The sequence below is a fragment of the Falco naumanni genome (genome assembly GCF_017639655.2).
Source record: "Falco naumanni isolate bFalNau1 chromosome 20 unlocalized genomic scaffold, bFalNau1.pat SUPER_20_unloc_1, whole genome shotgun sequence".
Classification (NCBI taxonomy): domain Eukaryota; kingdom Metazoa; phylum Chordata; class Aves; order Falconiformes; family Falconidae; genus Falco; species Falco naumanni.
In genome coordinates this window covers 392,636-406,690 of record NW_024427345.1, presented here as the reverse complement: position 1 = coordinate 406,690, position 14,055 = coordinate 392,636, and the positions used below count along the sequence as shown (strand labels likewise).

The 14,055-nt window shown below is 51.1% G+C and overlaps 1 protein-coding gene across 1 annotated transcript; it reads left to right on the top strand.

The window, feature by feature from the left end:
- Nucleotides 1-3,656: 3,656 nt before the first annotated feature.
- On the top strand, nucleotides 3,657-7,526 carry LOC121081819 (keratin, type II cytoskeletal 6A-like). Its single transcript, XM_040581063.1, has 9 exons — nucleotides 3,657-4,166; nucleotides 5,031-5,245; nucleotides 5,444-5,504; nucleotides 5,671-5,766; nucleotides 5,949-6,113; nucleotides 6,247-6,372; nucleotides 6,603-6,823; nucleotides 7,113-7,147; nucleotides 7,255-7,526. The coding sequence occupies exons 1-9, from the start codon at nucleotides 3,657-3,659 to the stop codon at nucleotides 7,524-7,526; spliced, it is 1,701 nt and encodes a 566-aa protein (XP_040436997.1).
- The last annotated feature ends 6,529 nt before the right edge of the window (nucleotides 7,527-14,055 follow it).

The window sequence follows — 14,055 nt, the reverse complement described above, 5'->3', positions numbered from 1 at the left end:
TGGTTAAATAGCCCTGAGGTCGGTAGGAGGGAAGTCCTAGATGTAGGAGGTCCTGGATGAAGGAGGTGCCTGGAGAAGGAAACCAAACCCCATGTGAAACAGAGACAAGGAGGAGTATGCTATGGGCTCTGGAGGATGGAGAAATGGCAGGGATAGTAGAGTTTGGGTGATGGTGAAACCTTTTTGCTGCTCACTAGTTTATTTGTGCCATGACAATTGGTGTCTGTGTGAGGAACACTGCTATGGACTTAAACTGCAACATCTCTAACTTATCATCCCCTTCCCTGACCAGCAGCAGGAACACAAGGGCTGGGAAGGCGTGATTGCTCCCAAACCGTGGCCTCAGGCACCCACCAGCTCCCTGGAAGGTGGGTTAATCCCCCCAGTGGGCTGTCTTGACATGGAGAGCAAGCGGGAGAGCTTTGCTCTGGCTGGAGGAGGGGGGACTGGGAGCGCAACGCTGCTGTGTTTGATCTGTGCTGTGGTTCAGCTCCTCCGCCACAAGAAGAGATCAAAGAGGCTGAAACCGCTTTCAGTAGTGGTTCAGGAGTCCCACAAGAACCTGTTGTGAGCTACCAGGTCCCTGAGGCAGGAGAGGCCCAGCCAAGGCGGTGGGGAATGGTTAGGGGGCTCTTGGGAGCGGGGCTTGTGCTCCCTGTGCAGCCGCGCAGAGGTGTGCTGGAGCTGGGGAGCGTGACTGGGTTTGGCCTGGCAGGAGGCGATGGGAAGGCAATGCCTCTGAGAAGCTGGGGCTGGGCCAAGAGCACTCTGGGGTTTGGCTTGGGGCAAGAGTCACCTATTTTTGTTCTTAATTTTAAGACTATGTTTCTTCTCAGCTTTAAAATCCCCAGCACGGCGTTGTAGGCACTGTAACGAGCCATTGCGACATCCTCCTCTGTGATGCCAGAATGTCTTTGCTGTGCGAGATCTGAAGCTGCAGCCCGGCTTGGTCTCCATCGGCGTTTTCTGCAGAGTTTACATTTTGCGCGGTGTGGATGATTCTGCTGTGCACAGCTCCTTGCGTAAGAGATCTGAAGGAACGGCTGCAGCCGAGGCTGTCTATCGAGTTCTACCTGGAGGAGGCTGCAGTGACTCCAGGTTGGGTATAATCTTCGCATCTTGTCTGAAGACGTCAGAGTGAGTCAATCTGGGTGTCTTATCTGCATGCGCTGAATGTGGTCAGCATCCAGGCATTCGGCTGACATGACAGATCTTCTCCCTCGTCTTGGAGCCGCCATGTGGGATGTTACAACCAAGTTACGCTGCCTACCGAGAAGGGCAGTGACCGTGTCTTTGGCAATCTGGCATGAGGCCATGAGCAGAGATGACCTGTTTTCTGCAACCAAAACCTGAGCTACCCTACACCTCCCTGGGACTGCTCGCCTTGAGCGAGTGCGCTGCGCTGCAGAGGGATTGGGGGAACGTAACTCTCCGTCTTGGAGATAACAGCTGAGGAAACAAGACCCTCTTCATTCAAGCTGCTTTTGAAAGGGAAGGTGTCCCCTCCCTGCTGCAGGGATGGCTGTCCATTGTCCAGCTGCAGCCTGTCACAGAGGGCAGGCCACACACATCCGGATAACCCTTGGTCAACTGGGACTTGTGTCCCTCAAGGGTAAGGTAGACCTTGGCCAACTGTGGCTTGTGTTCCTCAGGAGTAGGGTAGACCCTGGACAACTGTGGCTTGTGTCCCTCCATGGGTAGGACAGCCCTTGGCCAACAGTTACTTGAGTGCCCCTCAAGGGTAGGACAGCCCTTGGCCAACAGTGACTTGAGTGCCCCTCAAGGGTAGGACAGCCCTTGGCCAACAGTGACTTGAGTGCCCCTCAAGGGTAGGACAGCCCTTGGCCAACAGTGACTTGAGTGCCCCTCAAGGGTAGGACAGCCCTTGGCCAACAGTGACTTGAGTGCCCCTCAAGGGTAGGACAGCCCTTGGCCAACAGTGACTTGAGTCCCTCTCAAGGGCCATGTTCTCTGCCCTGCGCCCCATTCTGTGAAGAGCCTGTGGTGTCCAGCAGCCTCCGCCTCTGCGGCCATCAATGGCATTTATGTTTGTGATTCCTCTGGTGGCTTTTGAAAGTGATTCTCTGGGCTGGTGTTTCCAAAGGGTCTGAAGTGTCAGTGGCTGCAGGCTGACACTGAGGGATACTCTCAAACAACACAGAGTTGCACAAGTCTTACAGGTGGCTGCGGAAACTGGAACATGTATATTCCCATTTGGAAGCTTAAATACAGTATAACATTGGTCTGTTGAAATGCTTGCAAGGTTTTAAAATATGTGTCCCTTGGCTATTATTGATATTTTTCAGGAACTAAGCTCTAAGGAAATGCTAGGTCTTTTTCTTAAATTTCATAAATGTAACTAAAATGTATATTTGATTAATGAGACCTAGAACAGATCTGCAAGATTTCTTTAACTTGACTACTTCATAACCAGATAGCTCGTGCATGAACTTAAACATTATTGTTTTCTATTTTGAACCAGCAGCTGTTGTTTTAAAAATACATCTTTGTGAAGTGAAGCTCATCATCACCCCTTCTTCTCTCCCCCACCCAGGTTTACTGTGGTCAGAGATGTGGGCAAGGCTGCCCTACCTCTTAAAGCACATACAGCAATACAGAGCTTCTAACTTTTAGCTGCACCTTATTTCAAAATGATCAAGTGTGATGAACTCACCCTGATCATTTGCCTACCAAATTTAGTGTGTAAAAAAAAAAGTTTTTAACAAATCACCGTTACCCCTGTCTGCCTTTCTCTGCTGTTTGCCTTCATTCAGTCGTCATTACCACGTCTAGTGCCTGAAGCATCCTTTCTGTCCTCTGCTGGTTTGGAGATCCCCGTGGCCATCTGAAAAGCACAAGGAAGGAGCTTGGACATCCTTGTTCTCTTGCTCATTCCACTCTGGCGCTCAGTCTCGGTACCTGATTACCTCAAGACTCTGGGAGACACATTTTGCAGGAACGTGCCCTAGAAAAAGTCACTCCCATCCCAACTGATGCTCGTAGGAAAAGAACTAAGCACCTCCTTTCTGGATAAAAAAGAAATGCTGACAGCTATTAAATGTTAATATGTGGTATTTTTGCTCGGCGCTGGGAAACTGCCTCTCGGAAAGCCATCAGCAATTTTCCACTTAAGAAGGAGATTTGGGGCGTGCTTGGGGGAATTGTGAAAGTCTCCTTCTAGCTGGTTTTTGCCAAAATGCTCCCCTGACGTTGGGTGTCAGTGCAAAAGATCCAGACCCAGACAAACTGCAAAATTGTTGAGAACAGATAGAAAGGTGGGAGGAGGGTAGAACATGACTACATCACTGTAAAACATATTTTTCCAGATGCTATAAAGATATGAGGGTCCACTTACTCATTGAGACCTGTTTCAATGCTCTTGCTCTTTTATTCTCTTCTGCATCGCAAAGCGTATTTCTGGGTGGAGTCAACAATTTGGCAAAAATCTGTTAACCGCACCAAGCTGATGAAGACAGTAAATTTGTTTCCTTTTCACGCCCTTGCAGACCCAGCCCACCTCCAGAAACAGATAAAAGGGAATGCCTGAAGCTGTGGAGCCAGAGAAGACTGTGCACACTTCTCTCGGCACTCGTCCCTCAGCAGCACAGCTCCGTTGGTCTTTCTGCTCTTCCCAACTCTGCTTGGAAGAATCAGCCATGTCTCGCCAGTCGATCTGCAGGAGCTTTGGAGGCGGCAGCAAAAGGGGATACAGCTCTTGCTCTGCCATCGGTGGTGGCTTTGGAGGAAGTGGGGGCAGAACCAGGATCAGCTATAGCTCGTTCTCCACATCCAGGGGAATTGGAGGCAGCGGACGTTGTGGAGGTTTTAGCAGCAGGAGCCTCCATAACATGGGTGGCAGCGGAAGAATTTCCATGGGTGGCTCTTATGGCGGTGGATACGGATGTAGAATTGGTGGCTTTGGTGGAGGCTATGGAGGAGGATTTGGCAGCATTGGAGGAGGTGTCATTGGTGGAGGAATAGGCAGCTTTGGTGGTCCTGTGAGAGGTGGTCCTGGGTTCCCTGGAGGCATCCAGCCGGTGCAGGTTGACCCAACCCTCCTGCGGCCGGTCCATGTTGATATCGATCCTCAGATACAACAAGTGAAGTGCCAGGAGAAGGAACAGATCAAGACTCTTAACAATCAGTTTGCCTCTTTCATTGACAAGGTGAGAGGCTGGAACTGCATCTGCTGGGGAACGGGGACTCTGAGGACTTTCCTGTGCTGTGGGGAGGGGAATGTCCTCCCCAGCTCAGTGTTGGCAGGTCTGGAAGGCTGGTAGTGTTTTCATTGCGTCCTCCTAAGGAAATGTAAAGGTTTTACATCTGCAGAGAAACCAAAGGGCTTTCTCTAGGTTTGGTTGATCCAAATTCTTCCTTAGCTTTCCTCTCTGTGTAGTCAAGCCAAAGGGATCATGATGTACTCGGTTGTCCTAAGTGGTTCTTTAAGCCTTCCCTTTTTCGAGGAGAGTTTCTTCTTGAGGAACTTAGAACGTAGGAATGAGCTCTCCGTTAATTCTCGGCTGTTCCTTATTTCACTTCAAGTACAGATGAGTATTCTTTAGCCTGTCTGCACAGGGAGAAAATCGGTTATGAACACGCTTAGAGTATTTAAATGTATAACATAAGAATTGCATACTTGTACCTGGTAAGATGAATGTTCTCTGATACTGAGACATGGCATTTCATTCACTGGAGAGTCAAAAATGATCTGACACTTCTGCAAATTAATGTCGGTCAAAATTTGCAATTGGAAATGATCATAATCTGTAAATCTGGAATGTAATCATTCCAATAGGTAATGAAAAACCAAGCAATAATGAAGGAGGAGAAAAGAGGAGAAATTCAAATATAATGGAAAAAAGAGGAGAAAGGAGGGAGGAGTCTTCCTGCTGGAAAATTGGCTTTCCACTAGCCCCAGTCCTGTTGGGATGTGGAAAATGATTCCCGTGGCCTCCCAAATAAGCAGGAGGTTTGAGTGGTGCGATGCCTCTCTGGGTGGGCACCTCACACACCCCTTTGTGGGCTTTCAGGTCCGCTTCCTGGAGCAGCAGAACAAGGTCCTCTCCACCAAGTGGGAGCTCCTCCAGCAGCAAGGGCCTTCGGGGCCAAGGAAGAACCTGGATGTCATCTTTGAAAACTACATCCAGAACTTGAGGAGGAGGCTGGAGTCTCTCCTGGGACAGAGGGGCCAGCTGGAGTCAGAGCTGCAGAACATGCGGCAATACGTTGAGGAGTACAAGACCAAGTAAGTGCAGTGACAGGCTGAGGAAGAAGTGGGCACCAAGACAGGAGGGTGAAGCCAGCTTGGACATTTCCACAGTGTCTTCCCTTTGCTGTGGAGCTCTGCAGAGACGGGACCGAGGTTGCCATGGAGGGAAGGGGGGTTCCACTGGTTGACTGATGAGCAGTCAAGAGACTCAGCTTGTCTTGTCCCCTTCAACAGGTATGAAGAAGAAATCAACCGGCGCACCGCTGCTGAGAATGAGTTTGTGGTGCTCAAGAAGGTAAGTCAGAGAGGCACTGGGAGAAAGGGAGTGTGGGGGGACAGGCTGCACAGACATTGGAAGGAGGCAGCACCAAGATGGGCATCTTCCAACAGGAGGCATTGGCTGCCAAGAGCTCTTCTGGGGTGGGAGGCAGCTGTTGCCATCTGTGTGATCTTTCCTTTAGGATGTGGATTGTGCCTACATGACTAAAGTAGAGTTGGAAGCCAAAGTGGGAGCTCTGACTGATGAAATCAGCTTCCTGAGGTGCATCTACGAGGAGGTAAGAGCTCTCCCTTCTATTGGAGCTGTACTGAGACATGTGTTGGCCAAAGACAGTGAGGCTGGACTGGGTGCCCCTGTGGATTTAGTCTGGAGAGGCTGCTTGGAGCTGCTGCTCCACGCCCCCCCCCCCCCCCCCCCCCCCCCTTCAGAAGGTCGGGCTAACTCCTGTTTTGGTTGTAGGAGCTGGCTCAGATGCAAACAATCAGCCGGGACCTGTCTGTGGTGGTGTCCATGGACAACAACCGTCACCTGGACCTGGACAGCATCATCGAGGAGGTCCGGCGTCAGTACGAGCAGATTGCTCAGAACAGCCGGGCTGAAGCTGAGGCTTGGTACCAGAGCCGGGTGAGTTGGGAAGCCATCAAGGCACCTGGGACGGTCTCTGCTGGCTCATGCCTCCCTTGCCACCCACCAAGGGGACCACCTGCATTCTGGAGAAGTTGAGTCCCTGACAGTTGCTTTGTCTCTGTGCCATCAGTATGAAGAGCTGCAGAACACCGCTGGACGGCATGGGGACAGCCTCCGCAACACCAAGATAGAGATCCAGGAGCTGACCAGGAACGTCCAGAGGCTGCGGGCTGAGATTGAGAACGTGAAGAAGCAGGTAGGGGTTGGCAAGCATCTTGTTGGGTGATGGCATCAGGCTGGGTCATGACTGAGCTGTGTGGTGCGTCAAGGACAGTGTGAGGGGAACATCAGTCATTGAGCTTCAGGTCCTTTGGAGGAGATGGATGGTCCCTGCCCATTTTCCATTCAGTTTGTGTCCTGAGGGCTGCTCTGGTGGAGGGTGTGCAGAAGGGAACTGAGAAACTGCTTTTCTTTTTTCTTTCTCAGAACCACCAACTGCAGGCAGCTATTGCCGAGGCAGAGGAGCGGGGTGAGATGGCCCTGAAGGATGCCAGGGTAAAACTGGAGGAGCTGGAGAGTGCCCTGCAGAAAGACAAGGAGGAGCTGGCTCGCTTGCTGAAGGAGTACCAGGAGCTGCTGAACATCAAGATTGCGCTGGACGTTGAGATTGCCATGTACAGGAAGCTGCTGGAGGGGGAGGAGAACAGGTGAGCCCTGCTGCCGTGTCACCCTGGCCGAGGTACAGTCTCTCCTTGGGGCCAACTGAGGCTTAATCATCTGTCACAACCCATTTAACATTGGAATCTGATTTACTTTAATTTTTTCCCCAAGTTTTTAAGCCCAAAAAAAGAAATTATGTCTGCACTGGGAATGTTTCTCAGTGGCTTTTGTTGTTTTGCGTGAACCAGGACATATAAGTAGCACCTGGGAAATTGCACGGACTTAATTGCTTTCCATTACATTAGATCTACAACTTGTGCTCCTTTCCCTCTGCAGGCTCTGCGTTGACAACCCATCCAACGTAAATGTCTGTAAGTATCCATACATCACCCTCTCAGCAGAACGGCTTTCCCCCCGGGTTTCCTGAGGATTCCCAGGCTGGCGCAGGATGCACAGTGAGCCTGTCCCTCTCTTGCAGCTGTGGTGGGCAGAAGCACCGTTGCTGGAGGCAGAGCTGGTGGCTTTGGAGCCAGCAGTGGCATGGGCGGAGGAGTGTGTGTGGTCGGAGGAGGAAGCATCATTGGAGGCAGCTGTGGCATGGGAGGAGGAATACTCAGTGGTGGCTTCTCGTCCGGGAGTGGGAGAATGTGCAGCTCTGGAGGTGGCAACTTCATAGGAGGGGCCGGATCCTCCTCCGTGCGGAGATGTGTCACAACCACAACAGTCAAATCCTCAGGGGTGAAATACTGAGCCCCCCTCAGTCCCTCCAAGGAAAGAAGCACCTTTCCCTTTCTCCAGCCAGCAGCACAGCCCCTGCCACCCGCAACCGGTGTTCAGCAAAGAAATGAACTGTTTCCCTTTTAGCTCAGCACCTCCCTAAACCATCCTGCCCAAGGGGAGATTTGCAGGAAAACTCCATCCTGCTGGCAGAGGTGCCTCCTCTTCCAGCTTCACCAGTCTCCAGGGGCAGGAGATCTCCCTTGTGGCTACCAGGGACCGCAGAGCTCATCCGAGCATCTTTCGCTGCACTCCTTGCTGCTCCCCCCAGCTCCTGCCCTGGCTGAGGAGGAGTGTGTATAAAGCTGCTCTTTCCTTTCACTTTTCAAGGTCTCTTTTTCAATGGCCGTGTTTCCCCTTGCAACTTCCACATGTCCTGCATGTTGCCCACATGCTTGTTTCAGCTACATCGGGAATTCACGCGAGCAGAAGAAACGTGATAATGTCTCATAGTCAGATTTAGGAGTGAGAAACAGGTCTCTGGAGATGTCCACCTTCCCTTGGTGGAGTAATTTGGCAGCTTTAATATTTTATAGATCCCCTTCCCTCTTCTCCTTCACACCTGACGTATGTATGGCCTTATTGCAAACCTTCTGTTGCCTGAACCCTACTGCATGGTTGCTTTTTACCAGCACCCCTGTCCTCCAAGTTCTTTCATTACCAATAAACTGCAGAGAGATGAAAACATACCTTTGTGTTGTCTTATCACTTAATGGTCCCCAGGGGAGGGAAAACATGCTTTGTTCATCACCATAGTGAATGGCAATGCCTACAGTGCTCTGTCCTGTGATGCAAATCACTGGATGCCATGAACGGCCCAGCTGAGGTGAGGAGGAGGAAGATGGACCTTCTCTTTCCTCTTAGAAGGTGCTGTCTTGCTCCTCCACAGCTGAGTCCCCATCTCTCTGCAGGATGGGAGAGCCATGGCTGTGAGGAGTGTGGCACAGGAAGGGAATGTGCCATGTCAACCTGGTGGCCATGAGGTGGGGGTATTGTGCTCATACCAAGCATGGTAGGATGATGGCCAGCCCTCGGTTGGTGGACACCTCAGGAGCAAGACAGGCAGGGCCACCAGCAGGGGTGTTGTGGTTGGGATATGGCAATGGATGGCAGCAGTTGGTACGTGGTGGTCTGGATGTGATGGTTTGAACACGGTGGCCTGAACGGCATGGTTGTGGCAGTTAGACTGGGGCTGTTGGAACCTGGCCGTTAGGATGTGGTAGTTTTGATGTGGTGGCTGGACTAGGATTGGTTTGAACATGGCTGTTGGGATGTGGCAGTTGGAAGGTGGCCATTGGGATGTGGTAGTTGGACTGGGATTAGTTTGAGCGTGGCCGTTGGGATGTGGCAGTTGGACTGGGGTGGTTTGACCATTGCCATTGGGATGTGGCAGTTAGCACCAGCCCTTGGCACAGATGTCATTCCAAGACATGCATCCAACCCATCACCATTACGCAGAGGGCTCTGTCCTGGTGGCCTAGGGACCTCCATGGGGGAGGACACCAATGACAGGTCTGCAGTGGGTGGTTAATGCACCGAAGAAGAGCGGTTGTCCTCTACCCTTGGCCAGCACAAGGGCAAGCAGCACCATCTATCTGACGAGCAGGGCTCTTACATGGGCACCAGCACCTCACACAGGAGCGGTGGGAAGGTCTGAAGATGCTATGTGGACACAAATTACTTGTGAAAAAAAAAAAAAAGCAGCGTGAAAGTATGAGACACAGCCTCAAACCTGCTATTATAACTGCAGACTGCCCAGCCAGGTTAGTCATTACCCTCTCTAAATAACATCCCATTGCAACCAAATTAATTTGATTAATGCTTGACTGGATTCTTCTCTGGCATTGGGAGGAGCAAGAGCCAGACCGGTACGTGAATCAACCCTGACTGTATGGTGGTGTGCGCATCATCCTCAGGCAGCCTCGGTATTCGTCGGATAAAAATATGGTGACGGAGAGGATCTGTGTTGCAGAGCCCTTGCCACCTCAACGAGCAAAGCAAACGAGGAAGAAATGGTGGTTCTTGTTTGAACCAGTGTTACTTTCATGCTGCTCTTCTTATTTTCCCCCAAATACTCTCTCAGTTGACACCTGACGACTTCATCTGATGTTTGTACCAGATTATAATATGACTTACTCTCTTGTTTGAATAAGCAGTGTATTTCTCATTCTAAAATTTACAGGTTGGGATGAGAGAGACCAAGAAGTCATCTCTTCCTTCCTCAGCCCAGTGAAGAGTCCAAGGACAGGTACAGCCCAAGGTGGTGCAAAGCCCTGGAGCATTCCTGGGGCTTCTCTGGGAGGGTGGTGGTGGTGGAAGATCTCCCATGTGTTGAAACCCAGGCAGCCAAAGACGCAGGCATCATCCTACAGAAAACCACAGGCTTTTTATAAGTTCCCTGAGTTTTTTCTGGAGAGGGGCCAGGCTATAACACGGAGGTGCCACCGTTTATCATTCCCATCTGCTGTGCTCATGAAAAAGGGAGTAATGTTAATTGCTCAAGCACATTCGTGCTTGAATGAGAGGTGGTAGCAGCCTGGTGGCAGGGCTGCCCTTCGTCTGTTCCGTGGGGCACTGCTGCGAGCTCTAGGGTAAAACTAGATCCGTATTTGCAGCAAAGGGGCCGGTTTTCCTTCAGATAAGTGAATTTACTTGTGAAACAGCCTTAGCGTGACCAAGCAATGGTATGTCTTTTTAATATTTTTTGGTAGAGCTGCTGCCATTTTGGACACAGAGCACAAAAAATACAGAATAAATGTGTTTTTGTTGGTTTGTGCATGGTGGTTTTCTACAGCAGAGGGCACGTGCTGTCTGTGCTAATACAAAACCTGCCCCCAGGGGCCTCCTGCGGGCTCTGCTCAGGTGCTCACGAGAACCTGCCTGCATTTTCAGATCCCTTTTGGCTTGCAAAGGTTGGAGCTCACAGTGAGATGGCAATGACTTACTCCTAGCGTTTACCATTGAGTCTCCTTCACTCAGTCTGAGTAACGTGGAAGTGTGAGATACAGGCTGGGACTGCGGGCCTGTCCCATCACAGAGCAGTTTAGTGCAAGACCACCGGTGGCTGGATGCCCTACGGCTCAGAGGACAGTTATGCCCCAGCTGGTGGGACTCATCCTTCCCCCAGGCATTGTTGAGGTGGAACAGAAAGGAGATCTCACCCTCAACAAAGCCCAAAGCGAACTGGGTGGATGGTGCAGAGCCCTCAGTGGAGCTTGGCCATGCACTGAAGGAACATCAGGACTTGTTGAGCATGAAGATAGCCCTGGCCATTGAGATTGCCACGTGCAGGAACTGCTGGAAGGAGAGGAGAGCAGGTGGAAGCCCATCGCATAACCTAGTTCAGGGTGTGAGAGCAATATCCCTTGCATTAGAATATGGAAAGAAATGTAATAGGTGCAATATTTTATGAGCTTATTTAAGAATGAATCCAGGTGGCATTATATTGGCTGTAATTAGAGCTGAAATGAGGTTTTAATTGTTACTAATCATGTTTATGATGGGAGGGCCTCCGGAGCTACCAAGATTGCTTCCCTTGGGTTGGTCACTGCAAATACGGAGGAGACCCACCCACCTCGTAGTTGTGGTGGTAAGCAGGAAACATCTGCTTTCATGAGTGGCACTGCTTTGTTGAAAGGACGTGGACGTTGTCCCCTGAGACGTACCCTGCCACCGCATCCTTGATCCTGTTATTTACATGGCACATACCGCCTGAGCAGCTGGAGTCCTTCATGATCCCGAAGGACGAGACGTTCAAGGCAATGGTGGTGAGGTGCAGAGAGGTTATGGGAGGTTGAAGGTGGAAACTGGCATCCTTTGGCCCCTTGTCTCCACTTCAAGCAGCCACAGCAACACTCCTGGCTCACTCACCTCCAACTCAAGTTCAAAACGAGCTGGAATATTCACTAGAAAACCCTCTGACCTTCTCAGGAGAGACTGATATCAGTGTATCATGAAAGCAGCAACAACCACCAAATATCTGGGCTTGGAAGGAGTTTTACAACCCAACGGTCAAAGACCTACAAGTTCCTGGAAGCAAACACATTGCCAAACGTACCTAAAGCTATGTGGCTACCAAAGAAACGTAGCTAAGGAGCAAAGCGGAGCTCTCCCATTTGCTTTTGCAAGCTGTGCTCCTGTGCTTTTCTTCAAGCTGCTAAAAGACCTCTGCTCTTGCCTCTTCGCATCCTGGCCTTGGATTCATCGTGAGGGAAATCTGTTGTCACTCCCCAGGGATGCCTTGTGGCAGCCCGGTGGCTCTTGCTGACTGGCTTGCTGGGATCCAAAGAAGTCCGTGTTGGAACGCTTCCTCTAGGGCTTTACAAGAGAATTTGGGTCCTTCATCTAAGTTAATACACACCTCAGCTTTGATTGTAGAGATTGTGCCAGCAGCCAGGTGCCTTTCATCCCAGCCTTTTCTTCCTGCTTGATGTCAGCACTGCTCCTCTGTGAGAGTGCAAATTATACGCTGCTCCCATGTTACGTGTCTCAGAACAAAATATCTGCTCCCACCTAGCCAGGTGACCTGGATGAGCGCTGCCGGTGGATGCGGTGCACGTCCAGCTCCCTCCTGGCCCCATTTCATCCAGGGCTTTCAGCTAAAGCCGGGACAGGTAGAGCAGGGTTTGCAGAGCTTATGCCAATCACATTGTGCCTGGTGCTGACAGCAAACCTTCCTCCTCTTCTTCCTCCCACCCACTCTGGCTTGGATGCTGGTGCTTCTCTGCCCTTCATTTTGCTTCCACACTCATTAGCTCTACCCTAAGAGTGGGCTGATCTTCCTTTAGGTTTACCCTTGTGACCCCACAATCTACATTTTCTGACCAGCCCTATTGCTGGTGCCCATCAGACCTAGCTCGAAGTCTACATGGGATGGCATGGCATGGCATGGGATGGCATGGGATGGCATGGCAACATCCACTCGTAACTAGAAGTATGGGCTGAAGCAAGCCTACCTCTCCAGCAGCCTGGGGAGCAGGGCTTGCTGGGCAGACCCGATGGAGATAGGGTAGACATGGCCATGAAATGCCCCTAGAGGGTTTGCAGCCATGCAGAGGACACTGCCCCGTTCTCACACACATCTGAACCTGCTGTTGTCCTCCAGGTCGATGACAAATTGACTTTCCCATACATAAATTACTGGTTAGGCTGAGGTGGGAATTTCAGGTTGTACAGAAAACCACCACCTAAAGGAAGGACCAGCCTCATTCTTGGTGCAGTCATCGCTCACAAGTGGCAGCCCGATGAAGGATGAAAGGACAAGTGGTGTGTTGCATTCACCAATAACTGTGTGTGGGGCAGGTCTGCCTGAGCTGCAGGTCCTCTGCCTCGCCTGACCTTGACAGGCTTTGATATGGAGCTGGGATCAACTGAAATAGGAACGGGTCCTTGTCTCACACTTGGACAGCCACCTCGTGCTGGTCCCGGTGGTCCTCAGACCAGCCTCCCTTCCTCCTCCCCTACAAAACCATGCTCTGAAGCCCCTCAGATAAGTTCTCTATTTTTGTTTTGTGCCTCCACAGGTGTTTGAAATATGCTGGAGAAAAGGCTGGCCTGGCAGCCAAGGAACCAAGCCCCTCAGCTGGCTTGCATTACCTTCTCACTGCTCTGACCAAGGTCTTGCAGACACACAAAGAGGAAACACAGTGACCTTCTGCTAGGAGGTCTGTTTCTGTGCCACAGCCTTGTCCATTTGAAGTAAAGCAGCTGAAGAAGAGCAAGGGTAGCTCTGGTGCTGTCCTACCTGCCAGCAGCACAACCTGCTTGAAACCTCTTGGGCTGAGGAAGAAGTGGCTTTGCAGTAGAAGCCTCCCCAGAAATGGTGGGAATAGAAGGGTTTCCTACAGGTTGGAAGTTCTCAGCCAGGAGTGTGCTTTGGTGCCCCTAAGGTGGGGTGGCAAATCTCTTTGGTGGAAACAGGTTGTTGGAAAAAGATGTGCTCGTTCACCCTCCGTCACATCTGCTTGCACCCAAGTCACCCTGAACCGAGACTTCCCGGCACCTCTCAGTCTCGACGTTGACCCCAAGGTCCAGAAGGTGCAAATGGTGGAGAAGGAGCAAATCAAGATCCTCAATGGGAACGCTGCCCCCATTGTTGACGGGGTAGGAGGTGTAAGTTTCTCACTGTTACACTTGTGAAGACTTCTGGTGGGGTACGGCATTTGGGGGCAGGTCGGTAGGTGCCTTTTCTGGAATGTCGGGTCGGCAAATTGGGCTTGGGTAGGGGAGCTGATCTCGTGCATGAAGGTGACAGGCTGTGGTGGCTAAGGTTACTCATGCCAGGACATCACTGGTGAGTGCAATGGCCCACTTGAGCTCTGGGCATCCTTTGGCCGCGCTGAGGGCTCGGTGGTTATCTGCACACCAAGGTGTGTCTGGATGGTTTTTAAAGCACAGCCTGAGCCAAGCACCACTAGATGGCTCAGAAAAGGTTTTAAATGCATAAAATTAGCTCTAAATTACTGTTTACTGCAAAGTGTTAGCATCCTGTCTCCCTGCAAGC